This window comes from Acomys russatus, chromosome 28, assembly GCF_903995435.1.
Source record: "Acomys russatus chromosome 28, mAcoRus1.1, whole genome shotgun sequence".
Taxonomy (NCBI): domain Eukaryota; kingdom Metazoa; phylum Chordata; class Mammalia; order Rodentia; family Muridae; genus Acomys; species Acomys russatus.
The window spans coordinates 16,124,254-16,149,494 of NC_067164.1; the positions used below are offsets into that span (position 1 = coordinate 16,124,254).

The 25,241-nt window shown below is 39.1% G+C and overlaps 1 protein-coding gene across 7 annotated transcripts in view; it reads right to left on the minus strand.

Annotated features, from left to right (window-relative positions):
• The window catches only part of Ankrd17 (ankyrin repeat domain 17), a 148,533-nt gene that overhangs the window by 31,883 nt on the left and 91,409 nt on the right, over positions 1–25,241 (minus strand). For all 7 annotated transcript variants that reach the window (XM_051170267.1, XM_051170266.1, XM_051170265.1 and 4 more), the window contains 8 exons: positions 16,452–16,563; positions 16,158–16,303; positions 12,140–12,282; positions 10,948–11,161; positions 9,754–9,929; positions 8,665–8,827; positions 4,451–4,546; positions 2,865–2,981 (listed from right to left, as the gene is read on the minus strand). In XM_051170267.1, coding sequence (XP_051026224.1) covers positions 2,865–2,981; positions 4,451–4,546; positions 8,665–8,827; positions 9,754–9,929; positions 10,948–11,161; positions 12,140–12,282; positions 16,158–16,303; positions 16,452–16,563 — 1,167 coding nt within the window. The remainder of the gene's footprint in view (positions 1–2,864; positions 2,982–4,450; positions 4,547–8,664; positions 8,828–9,753; positions 9,930–10,947; positions 11,162–12,139; positions 12,283–16,157; positions 16,304–16,451; positions 16,564–25,241) is intronic.

Genomic DNA, 25,241 nt, shown 5'->3' on the forward strand with positions numbered 1-25,241 from the left:
GGGGGACTGGTGTTTTCATGTAGCATCTTAAGAGTTTAGGGAAGGGGCTGTATATACAGACAGCCTTACACATTTTAAAAAGTTAGGGACATTTATAGAAAAAAAATATGGGGTGGGGGTGGTATGGAGTGAGGCCAGTCTGGGTTAAAGGGCAAGATTCAATCTCAACAAATTGTATATATGTATACATACTGTCAAGAACATAACTCAAATTGCTAATATCCTGCAAAAACAAGTATTTTGGCCTCAACCTTTGATCCTCTTGCTTCAAGAGAATCCCTGAGTCACAATGGCATAAAACCAGCACCCAGCCACTGAGAGAGAACAGCAAGTATGAGAGATTTATCTGCATTACAGTTACTAAAAAGTACACTTTTACAATGTATAAACACTTTTTATTTGTTCATTCAATAAATACTATGAATTTATTTATTCAACACAGTTGACTGAGTATCAACCATTCTACAGCATATACTTTGTACTGGTGGAGAGAGCTAGGTAAAATCAAATGTTAGACATGTTACAGCCAGGTTATGATGGCAAACACCTATACTCCAAGCACTTAGGAAATCAAAATCCAAGGCTAGCCTCGGTTATACAATCACTCTTAGGACAGACTGGACTATATGCAACCTTACATAAACTTAAAACAAAATGAATGTTCAAAACTGAAAAGACAAAGGAAGGTAGCATGGAGGGAAAATAAAACAGTAGGGCTTCTAAGGACATTCAAGAAGATCCAAGATGATCAAAACAAAGAATGGCCATCATGGACTGACAATGTGACCTATAAAGCAATTTTAGCTTGTAGTTTATTGTTTTTGAGACAAGAACTCATTATATAGCCTTTGGTTATGGAGACCAGATTAGCCTCAAACCCAGACATCCACCTGTCCTTCCTTTCAAATGCTGGGATTAAAGGAATCAAGTCCAGGCCAGCACTTCACTTTTTAAAACTACCTTTGAAGCCAGGTATGGAGGCATACCCGCCTCAGCACTTGGGAGGCAGAGACAGGCTGCTCTCTATAAGTTGAGAGCAGCCTGGTCCACATAGTCAGCTGTTTTGAGGCCAGGCAGGGTGTATAGTGAGTCACTGCCCTAAAACCAAAACGAATTTTAAAAATTGTAGAGAGTGGTAAGGAACAGTACTTGTGGGCAGATTTTTACAAGGTCTTACAATTCCTTAATATGTTAATTATAAATAATTATAAAATATACAATAACTTTAAAAAAAAAACTTTCAGTAATGTACTAGATTTTTAATTTTAGCCATAAGGTATTTTTCTTTGCTTCATGGTTTAAACTGAACATGTTACTCTAATAAAAGAAAAAAGAAATTAACGACTGAGGTTTTTTTTTTTCCCTACTTTTTTCTTTTTTTACACATTTTTTGGGGTTGGAGGGCTAAGGTATGCACCACCACGTGCATTAAGCTACTTTCTGGATTAATAGTTTACAATTATGTTGTAAATTCTGTTATGTACTTAATATACAGACATCATCATAGGTACAAATGTATCTTGGCTAAACAGTTATTGGCTTTCTTTTTGTTGTTGCTGTTGGCTGGCTTTTTTGTTTGTTTGGTTTGGTTTTAAGACGGGTTGTTATATTAGATGATAGCAATCATGAAAACTGGTAGAAAGGGCTGAAGACACATCCAACACTGATCAAGGCCTTGCTTGGGGGAAGGAAATAATATTAGGCAGTAAAGACACTTCTCAGAAGGAAGCTTGTTCTTGAAGGGAGGAGCAGTGTAGTACTGCTAGATACTGACGTGGGAACCATCTGGAAGCTAGGCAAGCTCTCTACCACTCAGAGCTTTCTACCCTCTTTTTGGCTGTATCTTTTGAATAGGCAGCTCAAAATTGGTTCTAACTTACAGTCCAACGGTTCTGATGCCTTCTTCTGACAAGTAAGATAAATCTTAAAAAATAAAGAAGTTAACAGCAGAATTTGGATCTCAAACTATTCAATATCATATTGAGACAACCTAGATTATATAGGTGTGAAAAAGAACTGCCATAAGAAAAGAGCACAGAGGAGCCAGGGGCTGCCCAAGTATTTCACTCTACCTGAGAAAGCAACATGTAAGATATGCTTTCACTTAAAACAACCTGATGGACATGTTACTATGTATGTAATTTCAAGACACTGAGGATGACACAGAGAATCTTCAGTTTGAGATCAGCCTTAGGATACATACTTACCAAGTTCAAGACTGGCCTGGGATCAGTACCTTGTATTAAAGACAAACTCAACATACAAACTGTCTGAAACTGTCACTTGTGCCTTGTAGTAGATGTGGCATTTGATAAATTTATTGGCAATGCATAAGATATAGGGATTAGGGTTGTAGTTGAGAATTAAAAGAAATTTAATTGAAATAAGACTAAAATCTAGATAGAATATATGCTTCCTTCCAGGTCTATGTGATCCCTATAATAAAATTTTGTTAAAATTACAAACAAACGGAAAAAAAAAAAAAAATCACACACACACACACACACACACACACACACACTTTCCCCCTTGTGCTACAAATTACAATTATTATTTTTCTGTTTGTTTTTTGGAGACAGGATTTCTCTGTGTAACAGCCTAGGCTGTCCTGGAACTCACTCTGTAGACCAGGCTGGCCTCAACTCGCAGAGATCCTCCTGCCTCTCCCTCCTGAGCACTGGGATAAAAGGTGTGCACCACTACGAAAAACAGCTTTGGTAAACACTTAAATAATAACTACTACCATTTGTGACAAACTAGAGACAAAGAAATTAGTATTAACAGAAGACAAAAGTAAACATCGTGGACAGACTATGAATTCAGGGAGAAAGAGCAGAAGAGCCCCACTGCAAATCTTCCGTTACCTTTTCCAGGTCTAGCTCCTCTAACAGTATGCTAGCGTTCTTATTTGCTTCAGCAGCCTGCCTGTCTTTGGCTTGTACTATTGACTCCATACAAAGATGACACTTCTTCAGCATCTCCTGCAATGGAAAATTGGAGATGTTTCCAGCCTCAAAAGACAACTCAAACTTAAGAGTCCTAAAAACATGACTTTCATTAAAGTACTTAAAAAGTGGCTGGGGTGTGCGGGTGGGGGAGTAAGGAGCAGATAACAAACTGTACATTTCCAAACAACCACAAGAAAGAGCTTCCCATTTTCAAAATTAGAAACTAGTTTAGGCCTTTAATTTGATAAGAAACATATTGCATACGCAAATGGTATATGTACATATATGCAGACAAACCACTCATACACACAATATAAATAAGTCTAGCAGTAAAAATATTACCTCCAGCCAGGTGCAGTGGCCCACGCCTGTAAATCCCAACACTCAGGAAGGCAAGAGGCAGATTTCTCAGAATTCAAAGCCAGCCTGATCTACAAAGTGGGTCCAGGACAGCCAAAGCTACACAGAGAAACCTTGTCTCAAAAAACCAAAAACCTAACAAACCAAATAAAAGTGAAAAAGAAAAACTATTACTGGGGCATGGTAGCACACACCTTTAATCCCAGAACTTGGGAAGCAGAAGCAGGTGCTCTCTGAGTTCGAGGGCAGCCAGATCTATTTCCCTTTTCTAAGAATTCCAAAATACAATTAAAATATTTTAATCCATCTCAACTCCTCACAAAAAAAAAAATCCTAATATTACATAATGTGAATTGCCATAGAAATTATGAGTCAATTCAATAAACTAGTTACTGTAAATAAAATTGAAGGAAGGAGTGAGCTGCTTACTATCAGGCAACAAAATAGTTTCTAGATTTGTTTGATTCCTTCATTTTCTTTCTTTTTTTTGTTTTGCCTTGTTTGGTTGGTTGGGTTGTTGTTGTTGCTGTTTTTTTTTTTTTTTTAAACAGGGTTTCTCTCGTTTGTTTTGTTGTTTCTCTGTGTAGCCCTGACTGTCCTGGACTAGCTTTGTAGACCAGGCTGTTCTTGAACTCACAGCAATCCTCCCGAGAGCTGGGATTAAAGGTGTGTGCCACCACACCTGGTAGCCTCCTCCATTTTCAAAGGCATATATAAAGACATTTCAAACACACATACACACACAATCAATTTGATGTTTTATAGGATTTATTTATTCGTCCCAATATCTGCCAAAACTCAAGCCAAAAGTATTGGGCAGAACAGAGTCACGGCAGGGACAGAATGCAGGACCATAGCAAGTTAAGCAACTGCTCTGCCACCAATCCTCACATTTACAGCTGTACCAAATTCTGCGATGTCCAAGGTATCTAGGTTTTCTTGCTTGAGAATAAGGATCTTCTGAGCTTGTTGTCAGAATAAATTACAAATCCAGGTAAATCTTTTAAAAGTTTATAAGTACTATATAAATAAAAGTTAGTATTAGACTTTATTTCTCCCATTGAGTCTTACTGGTGTGAAATCTGTATGAACGAAAAGTAATTCCCAACTCATATACATGGTGAATTTGAATGCCATATTACCTTATCAGTGATGGTTGCTATATACCTCATGCATTCTGAATCTGATGGAAACTGATTCACTTCTTTCACTAAGTAGCGCACCACCTTCACATGACCCTAAAAAGAGATATCACTGTCAAATAAGAAGAGATGCTAATGGAATTCAGTAAATCTGCACACTGTCTGAAGTAACACTGACATTAATTAATATTAATGGTATAAAGACTTAGTTGTGTATTTATAATATAAAAAAGAAGCAGAGCCTTTTGTTCCAATAACTACATTTTCTTTTTTTTAACAACTACATTTTTCGTTCTCACTTTGTTTTTCCCCCAAACCAAAACCAAATTCTGAACACTCTAAATAAAAGAATAAATAGTTTCATGAAATGAGAGAGGCATCCAATGAGAAAATATTCTACAAACTTCATTCATCCTTTTTTCCTGCTCTCATTCATTTTCAATTCTAAGCACTAAAGTAACAATAATTGCCAGGCTTGGTATCATACACATTTGATTCCACCACAGATACAGGGAGGCCTCTATGAATTCAATGCCAGTATGGAGTACATAGCATGCCTCGTATAGGTGGGACTAGACCATGACTCTGCCTTTAAAAAAAGAAAGAAAGAAAGAAAGAGAGAAAGAGGAAAAGAAAAAGAAAAAAATGATTTCCAAAGAGGTCCCATGGCCCATCACTACAATCACAACACTAAGTGAGGCTGAGTGTGAGGACCAAGAGTCCCACAACAGTCTAGACTACACAGAAACAAACTCCACACACACACACAAATTGTTGTATTGTTGTACGGTTCTAGTTAGGAGCCACTGTCCTTTTTCTTCAGTATTTACTAATCTCTGACATAACATCTATCATTTAGATAATATGGATAGACAGTCGTTACTGTTGTATGCGTATGTACATGCAGGAACTTCCTTCTACATACATGCTCATGTCTTTATGTCATGTGTGCGTTCCATTTTCATCTTATACCTCTACTTGGGTTTGGGGAGCAAACTCAGGTTGCCAGGTGTATATGGCAAGTGCCTTTACCTAAGCTATTTTGCCCACCCTGTCATGGTTTAAGATATTTGCATCTCTCTCCTTTTTGAGTCAATAGCTCAGTATAGAGTTTTAACTGTCCTGGAAGTCACTATGTAAATAGATCAGGCTGGCTTCTAGCTCATCTCTGCCTGCTTTTGGCTCCTGAGTGCTGTTATTAAAAATATGTGGCCCCTTCCTCCTTTTAAGGGTGAGGACTCACTATGACAAGGCCAGTCTTGAACCTGTTATGTTATGTGTAAGACAGATTGTACTATTCCAGCTTCCAAAGTACTGAAATTACATGTGTGAGGAGAACTGGGCTCCTTTTAATTTGTATTTATTTGTTTTATCCCTTAAAGGCTCTAACTGGATACTTACAGTCTTTAAAATATTTCTATGCCACCACTAATATAGCACCCATCGCATTAGCATTCATGAAAAAAAAAAGGGGGTGGAGGGGGGAGGAATGTAGGTAGCTACGCTGTTGGACTTGGTAATCTATTCATGTTTTTGTTGTTTTGTTTTGTTTTTTATAGACAGGGTTTCTCTGTGTGGCCTTGGCTGTCCTCAGCAATCCACCTGCCTCTCTCTCCCCCAAGTGCTGGGATTACAGACATGAGCCACTCAGCTGGTAATTTATTTCTGTAATTCCAGGACTTGTAAAAAAGTAATAATAAATGATAATGATAACAAACAACTAGAAAAACAAGGAAGGTCATAGACCTCCTATTAAGATCATAGGTCAGCAGAATGGAAGCAAGAGAAGAATCAAGCATGTGGCTCTCTCTTACGTTATGGATCCACATGGAAGGTGAGATCTACAGACACCACACTGTGGCGGCTTTGACTAGCACACCAAGAGGACACCATGTATCAGAATGGCAAGAAATGTTAACTTAATGACTAAGTCAGAATAATTAGAGAAGCCGCCACCAAGCAAAGAGTAGATCTGAATGCTAAAGGGGGAAAGGTAAGCAAGTAGCTCTGTAGCTATGAGAACCACAGGCAAAATGGAGTAAAGAACAAGAATCAGTCACGGGAAGTGGTGGTGCAGGGTAGGCAGAAGAAGCCGGATCTTTTTGAGTCTGAGGTCAAATTGGTCTAAATACCTAGACAACTACTCTTTCATTAAGCTACAGCCCAATGAAGGATGTCTAAAGTAATATAATTTTAAAATATATACAACATACATAGATGGGCCTCCTTCAGAAAGGTTGATGCAAACAAGCATGCTTTAAATTCAAGACTCATTTTATATAAGAAGTTTCAAGGGGCTGGAGAGATGGCTCAGCGGTTAAGAGCACTAGCTGCTCTTCGAGAGGTCCTGAGTTCAATTCCCAGCAACCACATGGCAACTCACACCTGTCTGTAACTCCAGTTCCAGAGGATCTGACATCCTCTCACAGACATACACACAGGCAAAACACCAATGCAAATAAATAAATTATTTTTTTAAAAAAAGTTTCAAGTCAGACGAGAGCACAAAATTCTTTCTCAAACATAGTTCCTGAAATAGCCATTGGGTTTCTAAATAAGAAATTAAGCTAAAACTGCATTAAGTCACCAGTAGTATATTTTAAAATAAATTATTTAATAAAATCACACACAGCTCTGTGCAATAGCACCAGAGAAAGAAAAAGTTGCTTTTGCTTCATTGAAAATGTGTGGTTAGCCAAGTGGTGGTGGAGCTCACCTTTAATCCCAGCACTCGGGAGGCAGAAACAGGCAGCTCTCTGAGTTCAAGGCCAGCAGGGTCTATAAGGGAAGTTCCTGCATGTACATATACATATACTAACTAACGACTGTCTAGCCGTATTATCTAAATGATGGATATCATATCAGAGATTAGTAAATACTGAAGAGTTCACGACATCTAAGGACACACAGAGAAACCCTGTCTTGAAACAAACAAAGAAAATATGTGTACACCTGTAATCCTAGTACTCTAGAGGCAGAGGCAGGTGTATAATCTACGAATTTCATTAAAGTTCCAAGCCAACGAAAGTTACATATAATGAGATCCTGTCTCAAAGCCAACAAACAACAATAACAAAAACAAGGCAATACTCTCAAACCAAGTGAACAACAAAAACCCAAAAAATAAACAAACACACCATCAATCATAAAACTGTTTATCCTATAATGGTGATGGAAAGAAACATTCAAATATTATTTTGTGAAAGACTAAGATTGTAACTAGATTTAAACGTGCAGCTAAAAATGTATCTGCTTTATTTTACTTATTATTGCATATGCTCATGATGTATGTATGTCGGTGCCTGTGGTGCTGTCTTTGTTTTCTGTTTGTTTGTTGCTGTTTTTCCCAGGACAGGGTTTCTCTGTGTAGACTTGCCTGTCCTGGACTCGTTTTGTAGACCTGCTGGCCTCTAACTCACAGCAATCCTTCTGCCTCTGCCCCCCTGAGTGTTGGGACTAAAGGCGTGTGACCCATACCCACATGCCTGTGGGGCTTTGAAATAGGTTTTGGCCCCCATAGACTCATGTGTTTGAATGCTTGGCCCACAGGGTGTGGGCTTACTGGAGAAAGTGTGTCACCGTGGGGGCAGGCTTTGAGGTCTCCTAGTGCTCAAGCTCTGCTCAGTGTGAAGAGTCTCCTTCTGATCAACATATAGAAATGTTGGCTCCTCCAGCACCAAGCCTGCCTGTAGGAAGCCATGCTTCCCGTGATGATGGTAATGGACAGAATCTCTAAAACTTAAGCCAGGTTCAATTAAATGTTTGCCTTTATAAGTGTTGTCTTCAACATGGTGTCTCTTCAAAGCAATAAAACACTAAGACAGTGCCTATGCCAGGGCAGGCATATAGTGATCAGAGGACAACTTCGTGGAGTTGGTTCTTTCCCTTTTACCATTATGTAAGTTCCAAGGTTCATTCTCTGGTTGCCAGACTTCATGACATGCGCCTTTACCCAGAGTCATCCGGATAGCCAACCTAGAATATCTTTTTACAAGTATCCTTTGTTTTGATGCCCTGTATCAATCGTATTCACAGAATTTCTGAAACACTGGGTCTATTTGGTTTGCCAGTAAAGCTTTTATTTGCACATAGTATTACTGCTTTCATCAAAGTTATTATGTCATAGAAATGACTTTAAAATAATTGCCAAGTCATGTTCTCCCTAGCACAATCAGCCATGTGCAGTGGAAGTGAGTGAGGATGAGAAGCGCTACCTTTCTAAATGCAGCCATGAGAGGCGTTATCTTGCGGTTATCCGCTGCGTCTACATCTGCACCTGCTTGCACCAGTAGCTGAACCACATCTAGGTGTCCACCATTTGCTGCCAGCCACAGCGGAGTGTTCCCCTTCTTGTTTCGCACATCAATGTGAGCTCCCCTGGAAATGAAAGACGGCACTTTCTTACATGGACTCAAGGACTAAGGAATTTTTTTCTAAGAAATGTATTATCACACAGAATTTGGGTTTTTTTTTTCTTTTAAAGATTTATTTATTATGTACACAGTATGATCAGATCACATTATAGATGGCTGTGAGCTAGCATGTGGTTGCTGAGAATTAACTCAGGACCTCTGGAAGAGCAGTCAGTGATCTTAACCACTGAGCCCTCTCCCCAGCCCCTACAGAGAATTTGTATAAATTAAATATTCATATATTCAATAATGCTTTCCTTATTTTAAAAATTACTGCACAACTCTGAACTCTTCAAATATTGCACATTTAATACCTTAAATAAAGTGTATATGAAGCAATATCCACCTCAGACTATTTGTATTTTCATATTTACAGTATACAGACAAAAGAAGTATCAACTTAGTGTCCAGTTAGTAGGTAAGATTCATAGTAATAAGAATAACTGTTAATAAGTTAAGTACAGTCGGAAACAAATACTACGTAGAATGTCATGCAAAGGGATTTAAGATTATATTTTAAGATAAGGTCTTTCTACATAGCCCTGGCTGACCTAGAATTTACTACAAAGAACAGCTTCTAACTGACAGAGATATACCTGCCTCCCATTTAAAGACATGTGCCACTACACACAGAAAATTAAAAAATTTTCAAGTGCAAAAGCCAAAAGTGACAAGCATTCTATGGGAAACTGCAAGACAGCTTCCAAGTAACTGCAAGTAGCAACTTCTCTTGATCCTGTTTGACCCTGAACAATGACTGTCAACTTAAAAGCCTAAAGCGCTGTTAAGAAAGAAACGTACAGCTACACTTGCCTTTTACAATTTTATACAGAAACACCCAGAGAATAGTAACACTTACATTCATACACAAAGGATATGTGCATAACATACCTGCCGATGAGAAGTTCACAAAATTTATAATGCCCTTTATCTGCAGCTATGGTTAAAGCTGTATCTCTTGAGGAGGGCACTGGAGGGGCATTTACATCAGCACCTTTATCCAAAAGAACTCGGCCCACCTCTGCATACCCACCAGAGGCTGCTTCCATTAGTGGTGTGAGGCCAGTCTAGGTTTAATGGAAAATAAATAAATAAAAAAAAAAAAACAATAAAAAAAAAAAAAAACTATGGAAGAGACCAGAAATAGCCAAAATGTTAACAATCTGAGGGAGCAATATGGTATACTTTGTACAGATTCATAAATCTCTCTACTGATACATGTTTGAGTTACAGTCAATTAAAATATTAATTCTACCTAAAATCAGTGTTATGGTAAACAAGATTTGAATAAGATACAAGTCCATTGTTGGGGGATGGTCTGATGTATTTTGATGCTAATTAGTGCTTACCTTCTCTGTGACCAACCTTTTGCTTAATAAAAAGCCATCCCACCTGGGCAGGGCAGAGGAGATAGGTGGGGCTAGGAGAGAGAGAGAGAGGAATTCTGGGAAGAAGGACTGCCAAGAAGAGAAGGAGAAAGACCTGAAGTGAAGAGAGGAAGGCCGCCATGGGTTAGCTGGAGGAGAAGCACATGGCCAGCAGCATGGATGGAGAATCCAGCCCAGATGAAGAACATTAGCAAGTATTTGGGATTATGGATGGGAGGTAGCTTGATAGAAGTAATTGGAAGCAGATGGCATGGGATTGAGGCAGGGATCCCATGCCTGAGGCCCTACTATGGAAAGCAGTTCAGAGGATTGATATCTGCCCTACCCCAGGTTAACTAAGCCTATTTAAAAGTATAGCAAGTATCTGTGTCTTGATTGATTGCTACCGTGCCTACAGATAACACATGTAGTTTTAAAAACAATAGTCCATTGATGTGAATGATAATGTATTCTGCCCTTGCAAAATTGCATTGTTTTCACCTAATAACTTACCGTTAATACCTATAAAAATGTATGGCCAAGTATTTTCATAAGTTGACAAAGAACTTTAGCTATGTATATAGATTAATGTGACTAGAAAGTAGTGAATCATAACCTCTAAAATAAACTTGTTTTCCTTCTTGAAATTTAGTTTCTCAGACATTTTTGCCACAGTAACAAAGAGCAGACACCTGGTATGCTTCAGTCTTTTTCTTACCTTAGCTCTGTGTTCAACATTTGCTTTTCGATCCAGCAGAAGACTAACCACTTCAGTCCGTCCTTGGAAGCAGGCTAAAGTAAGGGCAGTGTTCCGATTGGTTTCTATCTGAGCATTTATATCAGAGCCCATGTCTAAAAGGAGCTTAACTGCAGCTGTATGCCCATTCATAGCTGCCAACATCAGTGGAGAAATGCCCAATTTGCTGCCAGTTCTGAACATGAAAAATATGGGGAATAAAAGGAAACATAATTGTGTGTAACAGCAGAGATGCAGCAATGGTTCTAACACCCCCCCCCCAAAATAAACAACAACAACAAAAAAACAACTTTGAATATAAAATTCTTTCATTTTGGGGGACAAACCAACCTGTAGCTCAGGATGGCTTCTTTTTTTCTTTTCTTTTTTTGAGACAGTCTCTCTATGTAGCCTTGGCTGTCCTGGACTCACTTTGTAGACCAGGCTGGCCTCAAAATCACAGCTATCCGCCTGCCTCTGCCTCCCAAGTGCTGGGATTAAAGGTGTGGGCCACCAGGCCGGGCTCTCAGGCTAGCGTCTAACTGGGCACAGTGGCTGAGAATGACCTTACTTCCTGATTCTCACTTCAACCTCCCACGCACTCTGATTACAGGAGTCTGGCTAACACTCTTGTTTCTTTCCTTAAAATTTTAACTACTTTTATCAGCCCTTCCATCTTTTGAGATACTAAAACTTCCTTGGAGAACTGTTATTAGATGCCACATAATAACAATCTACGGAACCAATCTCAATCCTATGACAAAGAAGCAACTATCTTCCTGTTTAATAAACACTACAAGGACTGGAGAGATGGCTCAGAGGTTAAGAGCACTGTCTACTCTTCCATGGGTCCTAAGTTATTTCCCAGCAACTATATGGTGGCTCACAACCATCTATGATGAGATGTGGTACACTCTTCTGGTAGGCAGGCACACATGCAGGCAGAACATTACATATATAATAAAGTAATACATCTTTAAAAAAATAAAAACCGTATAACATTTAGTACCCAAGAACAGTAATTTGTATTTTCAATTTTATCAACATTTTAAAAACTTGAATAAGACATATCTTAAATTTTTATTCCAAATTGTAATAAAAGTCTTTATACACCAAGACAGCATTTTCCAAGTATTTATAGCACAACATTCTACAGACAAAAAGTAAAGCTTGCCTTGAATTGATCTCAGCTCCTGCATTTAGCAGTATTTTGATGATGTTCACATAGCCACCAGAAGCAGCCAGGCTTAGAGGTGTGTAATCAGAAACATTCCTGTGTTCTTTATTTGCACCCCGAGCTAACAACAACTCCACCACCTGGGGGAGGGGAAAAGGGAAGAATTAAACTTCTGATTTTTTTCTGGTATATAATGAAATAAGAAAGTTTTTTCATCCTTACAGCCTCAGAAGACAAGAGAGCTCTCAAGTAAGCAAACAAAACAAAACACCACACTGAAAAAGCTAATGCTCACAAAAGCTTCAGACCCCAGGTGTTCTGGTAAGGCCATTCAGATGAGTACTTTTGTTACTTTTATAGTTATAAGAAAATGAGACAAGGTTCATTTATATACATATCTGAATGCACTAAAAATATAAGACACCCAATCACAATTTGGGTAGGGGAGGAGGGCACAGAGTCTCACTATGTAAACCAAGCTGACAGCCAGCTCAGATCTGGGACTAATGGCACTTAGTATTTTTTTTGTTTTGTTTTGTTACACTAACAGAAGAGTTGAAATTGTTTCCCATATATTGACTACTGCAACAACCTTAATATTAGATCTGCGCCTGTGGGCATGGCATTCTCCATCAACAATGGAGCTCTGGCTGATACTACTGCTGGGTCTCAACTCCATTTCTCTGATAGCCAAATGCTGAGTATTAAGAGCATTTTGGCCATTCAGAGACATATCAGTTAAAACTTTATCTGTTTAGATAAAGATATAGATAGCTTTTCTTAAAGCCAGGATGATTTAAATAGCTTTTGTTCACAGTATGTTTATGTATGTGCAGGCCCATATTGAATGTGGGTGAAAGGCAGAGGACAACTTTCATCAGTTGGTTCTCAGCTTCTACCTCACTGAGGCAGGGTCTCATGCAATTTGACATAATGAGCCATTTCCTGTTTTTTTTTCTTTTTATTACTTTTATTAATTATCGTATGTGTGGGACATCAAAGTCAGATTGTTGGGCTCATTGGTAAATATCTCTACATGATGGGCCATTCTGTTATCATTATTTTAAACTTTATTTATTTACTTTTGGTTTCTCGAGACAGGGTTTCTCTGTGTAGCACTGGCTATCCTGGATTCATTTTGTAGACCAGGCTGGCCTTGAACTGACAGTGATCTGCCTGCCTTGGCCTCCCATGTGCTGGGATTAAAGGTGTGCGCCACCATGCCCGCTTAAACATTTTTATTTTAACATTTATTTATTTATAACATATACAGCTTTCTGCCTACATGTACGCCTGTACACCAGAAGAGGGCATCAGATCTCATTATAGATGGTCATGAGCCACCATGTGGTTGCTGGGAATTGAACTTCGGATCTCTGAAAGAGCAGACAGTGCTCTTAACCACTGAGCCATCTCTCCAGGCCCCTATTCTGTATTATTGTAATGGGAGTGTCTTTCTATATAGCCATGAATAACCACTATATAGCGCAAGCTTGCAGCAATCCTTCTGCCTTTCCCTTCCAAGTCTAGAGGCTCGAACCGATAACAACTATGAGCTAGCATGTCTCTTTAAAATGGTTTGAGTGAGTGTTCTAAAGTACCTGCCACATAACAGAATTTATATATATATATATATATATATATATATATATATATATATATATATATATATTCTAAATTTCATTATGTAAAGGTAACAGAAATGTTTTTTTTTTTTTTTGGTTTTTCGAGACAGGGTTTCTCTGTGTAGCCTTGGCCATCCTGGACTCACTTTGTAGACCAGGCTGGCCTCGAACTCACAGCGATCCGCCTGCCTCTGCCTCCCGAGTGCTGGGATTAAAGGCGTGCGCCACCACGCCCGGCAGAAATGTTTTTATAATCTTATATTGAATTGATTTTTCCGTATCATACTAATTATTTAAAAATGCCTGTTTTAATATACCAAATGAAGGCAATCTGCCTATAGGCAAAAACTTCCACCAGAAAGAAAACTTATAACTTATCCTGCTTTGGTTAGTTTTTGGTGGCACTAAGAATGAAACCCAAGGCCTTAAACATGCTAGTCAGTCACACTTACTAATGGATCTATCTCTACCCTATCTGTTTTATTTTAGTTATAAACATCTCACAAAAGCATGCCTTATTGGTTTTTTTGTTTTGTTGTTGTTGTTGTTGTTTTGGAGACAAAGTTTCTCTGTGTAGCTGTGGCTGTCCTGGACTCACTTTGTAGACCAGGGTGGCCTTGAACTCAGAGATCCACCTGCCTCTGCCTTCTGACTGCTAGGATTAAAGGTTTACGCCACTACTGCCTGGCCTGGCTTATTGTTTTTAAATGAAGTTAATTTATTGCTTTGATTCAAAAATAAAGTTTGTGTCAATATGTGAAGGAATTATTATTTCAAGCTAAATTATGATTTGTATTTATAAAAGTATGTAACTGCGATAAATTCCACCCTCACGTTTCTATTTTGAATTGACAGGCATCTAATGTAGTTTGAATAGCAATGGCACCCACAGGCTCATAGGAATGCTTATTCATAAGGGAGCATTGCTCCTTGAGAGGGATTAGGAGGCGAGCCATACGGGAGGCAGTGCATCATTGGGGGTGGGCTTTGAATTTCAGAAGCCCATGCCAAACCCAGAGTCTCTTCCTGCTACCTGTGGATCAGAATGTAGAGCTCTCACCTTCTGCAGCACCATGCATGCCTTCGTGATGCCATGTTCCCTGCATGACCATAATGGACTAAACTTCTGAAACTGTAACGTAACCACAATTAAGTTTCTTTTATAAGACTTGTTATAGTCATGACTGACATCTCTTCATAGCATTAGAACACTAAGACAGAAGATCTGGGGGTTTGTTTTTGTTTTTTGTTTGTTTCTGTTGGTTTTTTTAAGGGCACTCTGTGGCGGGGCTGGAGCTCTCTATGAAGACCAAGTTGGTCTCTAACTCTGAGATCCGCCTGCCTCGGCCTACACTACAGAGTACTGACATTAAAGACATGGGCTACCACACCCTGCTGCTTTTTAAAGACTTTCTTCACTTCCACTGTGAATTAGGGATGGAATAATCAGAAGGAAGAAACAATTCAACAGAACAGAGTCAACAGCCCATACACATATCATGCCTTTACTTTTAACCTATGACGTGGAGGGCACTGCCTTCTGTGTATACTTGTATCACTTCTGCTACATTTCCCACTCTTTTGGACAGAAAATATATTGACTAGTTTGTTTTGAAAACCTAGTGAACTTACCTGAGTCAGTCTAATATAACTAGGAAGGGAAGGAGAAAAAGACAAGTTTCTTTAAGAAAAAGAAAAAAGAAAAGAGAGAAAAAGAATTTTGTTATTGTGTGTTGTGTGTGACCAACTGTGGGGAGCATGTACCACACACAGTAAGCATGAAGAGGTCATAGGGCAACTCTAGAAAGTTATTCCTCTCTGTCCACCTGCAGGTATACAGCTGTGAGCCTCACTCAGTAAGCCCTTTACAGGGAAATAAACATGGACGGCAGGGCAATTTGTAGGTCTAAATTTGGTTAAGTTGTGAATCCATAAAGATTTAGCTTGAATCCCCTATATAGAAGAAGAAATTGAGGGGAAGGGGGGAAAAAAACCCTAGGTTAAGTGGCTAATTATTAAACTCTAGACATACGACTGACTGCACAATTTCATTTTCTTGGGCCTAAGCAGTCACCTTGAGTCACGTGGTCTGTCTGAAGTTCTAGAACAGGAAGAATGACAGACATAGGTGCTGTACACCAGGAGCTCACAAACCTCATCTGCAGTGGCTTAATCTTTTGACATAAACACCACACAGGATTCTTACAGCAGGTACTACTTTTAGATTAATAGAATTACATACAATATATGACTTCTGTGAGAAACACTAACTGTGCTCCTGCTAACACACAGCACTTTCAATAAAGCTAACAGCAAAATGCCTATATGGAGTACATACACATGAATACTTATTTGAAGAACAGAAAAATTACATTGTGGGGAAATATTACCTCCTGTCTGCCCCCAGAACAAGCCAAGGACAGTGGTGTGTCCTTGGTTCTTTCTGACTGGGCTTCTATGTCTGCACCATTATCCAGCAATATTTCTACAACGCCAACATGACCAGCTGTAGCAGCCAAGATAAGTGGAGTGAAACCTGGGGGGGAAAAAAAATCATCTTCTTACTATATGCTAAGCAGCTGTTTTCCAATATACCTACACATCAATATGTGGCTATGAACTAGTTCTAAATATATAGTTTCCATACACATTCCAGAAAGTAAAATAACAAAACTAAGGGCTACCTTTCTTGTCTCGGTGTTCAATGCTAGCTCCTCTTTCTAGTAGTGTTTGTACCAATTCCTCATGGCCACCAGCACAGGCAAGTGTTAGTGCAGTATCATGATTACTCTCAGTCTGTTAAAAAAAAAAAAAAGACAATTTAATTTGTTTATCTGAAAAACTATCCAGCATTAATGATTAATACACAGATACATTTGTACCCCTCTATTACTGTCAACACATCAAGTTCCGTGATCCAGGCTAGGCGGGAACGCACCATCTGCTACAGCAGGCCTCTTCTGAGTACTGGGATTATACATGTCTGCCACCAAGCCAGGTTTATGTGAGGTATTTGGATTATATGTAGTTTACTACCGACCCTTCTACCAGTAAGGAGCCAATCTATGGTTTGCTATTCTGTTTCCCTTTTCTTTTCTTTTTTTGGGGGGGAAGTGAGGAGCGGGGTGATTTTTGCAACTTTCTAACTCAGATCTGCCTTAGCCGAGGATGACCTTGCTGCCACCACTGGAGTACTGAAATGAATATGCTAGCTTCAACGACCTTTCTGGAGCTACAAATAACACTCAAACTTCACATTTTACTATTTCAAATAACACTGAACCCCTCTGTACCCCCGGCAGACCTTGAACCTGTATCATTTGTTACAGGATATTTGATTCCATTGTGAACCCTGAGGTTGTGAGGTGATATAGTTCAGCCCTAACACACATCTTTAATCCAAGAACTGTTTATTGTAAGCAGTTGATTGTGGTGTGGCTCAGTCCTAGCAAACAACTTTACTCCAAGAGCTTTCTGCACACAGGATTAAATAAAGTCAACCCAAGGTCAAGAGGCAGAGCAAGTAACCAGATGACAGGGATGAAATAGAAAGAAGAGGCACTGAGAGAAGAGTATGGAAGACAGCGTGGAGAAGACGAGCTTTTGGCTTTTTCTTTCTGAGCTGTCATGTGACCAAGCAAGCTTTTGGCCTTGGGCTTTTTGCTTTTTCCTTCATGATATAAGGTGAGTACTAAGTTCAGGTGGGTGCTATGCCTCTCTGAGCTGGTATTTACCCTAGCATGTGGCCCCTGAGTCTTTATTGGTAAAAATCAACAAATTGGGATTTTGTCCTTTATAACTATCCTTCCTTCAACCTCTGTCCCTCTCTCTCCCTCTGCCGTCTCTGTTCAGTTTTTCGAAACAGGGTCTCTCTGTGGCTATCCTGGAATTGCTTTGTAGACCGGGTTGTCCTCAAACTCACAGAGATTCACCTGTCTCTGCCTCCCAAGTGCTGGGATTACAGGTGTGTGCCACCATACCCAGCCAGCAATTTATATAGATATGTGATATATACACACATATATATTTATGCTATATGTAAATATACATACATGTACACAAACACGGCACACACTATTCGAGATAGGCAGTGAAGAACAGTGATTCATAAGAAAAAATATGTAGGAATGCAAATATAGGAATGGCAGGTGCCCAGAGCCTAGCTGAGTAGAGTGTGTGAAGAGGAAAGCATGACACAGAAAGTGGTTTGAAGATTACGTAGAGAATTCCTCTGAGGTCTTCAGCTGACTCTCACCAGCTCATGTACAGGAGAAAATTACCAGGAGGCAAGAATGACCACCAGAAAAGATCAGGAGCAAGAGCAGGGCCGCCGGGCCACAGGGCCAGGAGTCCAGGGCCTACTAGCTGGAGCAGAAAACCTGCACAACACACAGGAGAGCAGCAGAATCCTCTGTATAGACACCAAGTAAATTAATTGTTTTAGACCCACAAAAACCACACAAACAAAAACTGAAAAGCCTTAAAACTTAGCAATTGTGCCGAGCACAGTTTTACACACCTTTAATCAATCCCAGCACTTGGGAGGCAGAGGCCAGCCTAGTCTACAAAGCCAGTTCCAGGGCTATTATACAAAGAAGCTGCCTCAAAAAACAAAACAAAATTGTTTTCAATTTAGCTATGTTTGAACATAAAAGCCCTTATTCCAGCACTAGGGAGGCAGAGGCAGGTGAATCTCTGTGAGTTCGAGGCCAGCCTGGTCTACAAAGTGAGTCCAGGACAGCCAAGAGTAACACAGAGACCCTGTCTCAAAAACCAAAAAAATAAAATAAAAGCCCTAAATTCTTTAAGAAGCAACATGTGAGATATCCTATACTTTGAAAGATAAAGACTGTAATCATGATGTGGCGCTGCCGAATGTAACTTCTGGAGTGATGTGCAGGCTACTGGGATGCTAAGTGAGTCATACCTTTTTGTTTCATTTTGAGACAGGATCTCATTATGTAGCTCATGAGGTCTCTACTCATTCATACATTTCCTCATGAATGCTGGGAATACAGGTGAATGCTACCAAGCCTGGCTTTTCAGACAGAGTCTCTGGCTGGTCTAAAACACTGTATATTCTAGGGTTGGCCTCAGACACAGAAATTTGTATGCCTCAATTTTTTATTAAGTTAAAAATTGAAGCAGGGCGTGGTGGCACAAACTCTTAATGGCAGCACAAGCGAGTCTAGGACAGCCAAGGCTAACACAGAGAGACTCTGTCTCCTCCCCCCCCCCCCCAAAAAAAAAGAAGAGGAAGAGGAGGAGAAAGAAGAGGAGGAGGAGAAGGAAGAGAAGATGATGCCATCCTGAGCTACAGGTTAGTTTGAAAACACAAAACAAAATTTGAAATCAGTCTGACTATTGGAAAATGTTTTCTTTAGGTAGTCTGGAAAAATGAACTTGTGAATGTACTTTTTAAAAGTATGTAGTTAGATTTAAATATAAATAAGTATTCCCAACATGAATCCCTACATAAAATTGAGATGTATTCTAACAGGCTGACAAACTAGGCTGGAGAAGCCTTTGTAATAACAAGGGCCTTTCAATACTAAAACCATTCTCAGGTAATGTAAAAGGATGCGCTCACTCTTGCCTATAAACTCAATATGACATAAAATTTCAGGGGAAAAAAGTTTTCTTTTTCTTCCTTTTTTTAAAATTTTGTATCAGGGTCTCTTGGAACTCTCTATGCTCTCTTTCCTCTGCCTCCTAGGGGACTGTGGTGGTTTTCTTCTTTTCAGGGGCTGGTCACACTCTGCAGACTTAGCTGGCTGCCTCCCTACGTATACCACCCAGGTCCACCTGCCTCTTGAGTAAAGATGCGTGTCATCTAGCTCTACTTGTAACTAAAAGTGTTCTAAGTTAAGTTCATCTGTGGTTTGTTTTGAAATTTGTCTCACTATGTAGTTGGAGCTGGCTTGGGAATTCACAATATTGGCTGAACCGAGTGAGAGTAGAATTGCAGTCCTATGCCACTGTGTCAGGCAAATTCTATTTACTCTTAGATAATATATTTATATCAATTGCCATACTGTTTTCTTTATTCATCCTCAGGCGACTTTTAAAAAATGCCTTTGTTTTGCTTGTTTTTTGAGACATGTTCTCACAATATAGACCAGGCTAACCTTGAATTCAGAAGTCTACCTACGTCTGCCTCTTAAACTCTGGAATTAAAGATCTGGTGCCCCATGGGCAGTCCACAAAATTCTTTAAAAGCTAATGGACATATGCTGCTTTCATTCTTCACGTAGTGTAGTATTTTGTCCAGAAAACATTAATTGAACATCGAACGATTGACAGTAACTGTAAAAGGTCACATATTGAAAGGTTATTAATTTAGACCTACATAAAATATTTATAATGTTCTTCTATAGTAATGTTTACATAATACAGAAGCAATACCCTCCCAATAACTATAAATGCCAAACTCCATTACAAAAAAAATAAAAACAAGACAAAAAAGTGAAAATGATCAAGAGTCAAGAAATGAGAAAAAGCCTACTAGTCAGTGATGGAGAAGGAGCCTCAAGAGCTGCTCTGCAGAAGAGCTGGCAGAGACAGAGCCACTGACTGCAGAGATCAGGGATGGCCACAAGAGGGAGCTGCACCAACTACAACAACGAAGAAGGACATGAAGCTTCAATAAGTGACAGTCCTGTGTTTCAGTATATGATCTTCATTTCAGGTTTTACATTTAAAAATAAAGGAAGCTATGTCTCATTGCAGGGAAAAGAAAACAAAAGCTCAGATAACACAACTTCCTGGTGGCCACATTAAACTGGTAACTGCTAGAGATGGGCCTTTGAAGACCAAGAAGGACACTGCAGACAGCAAACTGCATCGCAAATCCTATCTTACAGTACTGAGTGAGACTGTTAAAAACACCACGCTGAATGCTCCCTGTTAGTTGTATGTAAACTCCAGACAGGGTTACGTTACAGATAAGTTTTAAAAGTTCTTTTGGAGACTAAAGAGTAATTTGTAATTGTAATGTCCAACTTAAATATACAAAATGTTAAAAAAAAATGTCTGAGGTGGTGAATAAAATATATTTTCTCTCATCATCAAGCATAAATTTACCTGAACTTTAAGCATCATTTTCCCCAAGTATTCTATTCCATAATTTCAGGTTGACAAACTGAATATAGGTCCATCACAGGATCCTATTAATGACTACATAAAGTCAATTTAAATTTAAGTTCAAACTATTTTTTGAAAAAGTTTGGACCACACACTTTGAGAACTCAAAAAAAAAAAAAAAAAAAAAAATTGAAGCTGAGTAAGGAGAATTGCCAAATTCCTTAGTGAACTGAAATTAATTACAGTAAGAAGGCACGCACCATTTTTCATTAATAACTGAAAGCAACTGATGCTTGAAGATAACATGAGAAAGACTGCTTTTGCCCCGCAAACATTTAAACAATGCCAAACTGGTGAGTTTCTGAGTTTCAGGCCGGCCTGGTCTATCTAGTGAGTATAGGGACAGGAAAGGATACACAGTGAGAAACTCTTAAACAGACAAGCACCTTTATAAATTATTTACATGACTAGTTGAGATAGGGAGAGTTCAGTGATACAGCCACACACAAAACCCAATTCAAAGGATTATAAAACATATCAAAATGTTGCAGGAAAATGAAGCTAATTATTATACAGGTTGAAAAACTCTAATATAGAAAAGATAACTATTATTCCTAAACTACGCTTAAAACAAGAAAGAATGAAAATAACTAAAAATTTTTAAAATACCCGAAAAAATAAAATCTTTAAAATTTTAAATATTTCATCTTCTGATGAAGCCAGATTATGTGCAAGTTTAGAGTCGTCACTAACAGGTAAGGTATCAGGTGTATGAGAACAATCAGCACGTAGTCTTTCTCTGAGACCGTGTCTCTATGGATGCCGGCTACCCCCAGGGAGACCGTGTCTCTATGGATGCCGGCTACCCCCAGGGCCTCCCTGTCTTGAGTGCTGGAGAGGCTAGGAAATGGTGTGAGTTCTCTGGAACCACCACACAGGTGATGGAAACCAAACATAGCCCCTCTGCAAGAAACAGCAAGTGGTCTTAAACTCTGAGCTCTCTCTTCAACTCCTATATGCTATAATTTTAAAGGAAATTGGTATTTTTGATTGTTGTTGTTTATTTTGTTTTGAGAGAGGGTCTCAACCGCCAGGCTAATTAGCATTCAACTCCTAATCCACTACCTCACACTTTCAAATGCTGAGATGCTAGGCATGTGAAAATTCCCAGAACACAGTAGAAGGCCTCAATGTATATTACATATAGTATATTTCCTCATCACTATTGTGAAACTTCTCTACAGATTCCAAAATCAGGAAAAATAGAGAAAGAGAAATCAAACATTTAGGTAACTGAAGGAAAAACACATTTTCACGTACTCTTCCACTCTGTTTTCCGCTCGGAGCTGGGAGGCAGTGCTGAGACAAGCTCACTCTGTACTCCAGACAGAGCAGCAGCCTGAGGTCATTCTCCTGCTCCATCCCAGTGTTAGGATCAACGCATGAGCTGTGACACTCAACTACAAGTCACACTCAGCTAGACTTTATTGATGCCAAACAAGTTAAACGTAATAGTTCATACAATCCAGGCTGGCCTACACCATGCTATACGCCAATGGATGACACTGAACTCCTGGTTTTCCTGAGTTAGAGGTAAATACCATCGTACCAGGTTTAATACGATGTTGTGCACGGTGGCTAACAAACCCAAGATTCTGTGCAAGCTCTTTACCAACCGAGCCACATTCCCAGCTCACATCTATGCCTTTGAAAAGATAATGGAAATAATGGATAGAACAATTTTGATTAATTTTTCTCACATTATTTCTATTTGAAGAGTAACAAAGACAAGAAGCTCACACACGTATGACGTCAATGTGATAGCAAAGAGGCTCAAACAGGAACTTTTTAAAAAGACCCTGAGCAAAACAGCGGTCCTTTCTTCTACTTACACGTCTACAGGAGTCAACCAAACTTTATACTCAAAAAATAATTAATTCAGGGGTGCCCAAGTTTAATCTTACTTCAGTTTGTGCTAGGATCAAATTCAGGAACTCACACCTGCTCTACCTCTACCTGGTCAACTAAAATAAAAAAGGTGTTCTATCCCACTGGAGAGTGTTTACTCTCTCACATCCATTGCTCTTTGTCTAGTATTTTTCAGTAGTTCATTTGTGCGTTCTAACACAGTTTGGTCATATAAACCAAAACATTCATGGTATCAAAGTTTACGCAATTTTCTTTTTTACAGTAGGAAATATTTTTAGAGACAGTACAAAAAAAAAATCTTCTTTGTTGTTTTGGAACAGGATTTCTCTGTGTACCCATGGCTGTCTTGGAACTCACTCTGTACACCAGGCTGGCCTCGAACTTGGAGGTCCACCTGCCTCTACCTCACAAACGCTGAGATTAATGTTGTACAGCACCACCCCCACCCCTGGCTCTAACGGAGATATTTCACTTGTTTGTTTATTTTGTTTTTCGAGACAGGGTCTCTCTGTGTAGCCTTGGCTGTCCTAGACTCACTCTGTAGACCAGGCTGGCCTTGATCCACCTGCATCTGCCTCCCGAGTGTTGGAATTAAAGGTGTGTGCCACCATGTCCAGCAAACAGGGATATTTTAAAGAGCCATAGTCAATACTTTTTTGTTTGTTTTTGGTATTCAAAACAGGTTTTCTCTGTTGTAGCCTTGGCTGTCCTGGGACTCCCTCTGTGCAACAGGCTTGCCTTAAATTCAGAGATCTGCCTATCTTTGCTAGGACTAAAGATGTGTATCATCACCAAACCACTGCCTGGTATCGGTTGGTCAAATCCTTATAAATAAACAAGTTTCTTTTAATTTATGCACATTCTCAGTTAATTTACAAGACTGTTGGGTAAGCAGTATCATAAGTGAAATAGTTTCATCATTAATAACTTAATATTCAGTAAAAGTAAAAGTTGTACTTGGACACACATTTTTGGGCCCATTCTATTTGAAAATGTTTTAAAAACAAGAACTTAACTTTATACAAGGGCCCCTACATAAAGTTTCTTGGTCCCCTAACTATCAGAACATATTTCTGGTCAAATGCAATAGTCTGAAGATCAGAAGGAGAAAGGAAATAATGCATATTCAATGCCCAGTTTTACTGAATTCTACAATTTGGTCAGTAATAAATATAAATGAACATGTTTTCCCACAGTTTTACAAGAGGCGATGAAGCCTGGATAGCATCTTACCCAGTGCAATGGGACACTCTTGTAATTCTCCCTACCCAGAAGATAAAGTCAGGTCATGTGTTTAGGTAAGCTAATTAAGACTCACAGCAAACAAACACAAACACATAGCTTTCCTCCTTCACCAAACAATGTGACTACAAATCCACAAAATGCTTAGCCTCCTTTTGGGATAGTAATGAAAGTGACCTGGCCTGAGGATTAGATGATTTCTTTATTCTCAGAACAACTTTTTAGACTAGAAAGAGGGTTCAGTGATTCAGTGCACTTGTTGCTCTTACAGAGATCCTAGGTTCAACTCCTAGTACCCACATGGTAGCTCACAGCTCCTGGGAATTCAATGCCCTCTTCTGGCCTCCAGAGAGCAGGTATGTTTGTGGAACACAGAAGACATGCAGTTCGAACATCCACACATAAAACACACAAATAAAAATAAAAACAAAACATGTCTGAGCATAGTAGTGCATGCCTTTATCACGGCACTTAAGAAGCAGAAGCAGGGAGTTCTTTGAGTTTCAGGCCAGGTTGGTCTATATAGTAAGATCCTGTCTAAGGATAAACAAACTAATCCATATCTTAATAAAATCATCTTAATAAAAGGAACTCTCAGTGCTGGGATATACATGGTTTTAATGATATATACACACATTCCTTGAAATTCAGATTTATGAAAAGCTGGTTTTAAGTATTAACAGTATGTATTTCCTCACCCCAGGTATTTATCAAAATACTACAAATATAAATCTAAATTGCAAACATTTTTACTATCATTTTACCTTTTTAAATTGACTTTTTTTTTTTTTTTGGTCTGCATGTGTTGCTGGTGTGAGGATGCCAAGTACTGCTGGAACTGGAGTTACAGAGAGTTGTAAGCTGACACGCGTGTGCTGGGACTGACCTGGATGCTGTGCTCTTAACAGCTGAGCCATCTCCATACTTCACCTTTTTAAATTGTCTCACCAAACAGACACCTTTTCTCTTTCAGTTTAATTTCACTTCACTGACTTCTTGTGAAGCAAGGTCTTCTGCAGTCCAGATGGCCTCAGACTCAGATATAGTTGAAAAAGGAAGCCTTTGGTCTTCCTGCCTCTATCTCTCAAGCACTGGGATTATAGATTTGTGATACTGTGCCTGCCACCTCTTAGCCTTTTTCAAGAGAAAACAAGCTAAATTTTTAACTCCATCTTGTTCTAAGACTTCATGCTCAATTTACAGCAACAACAATGATATAA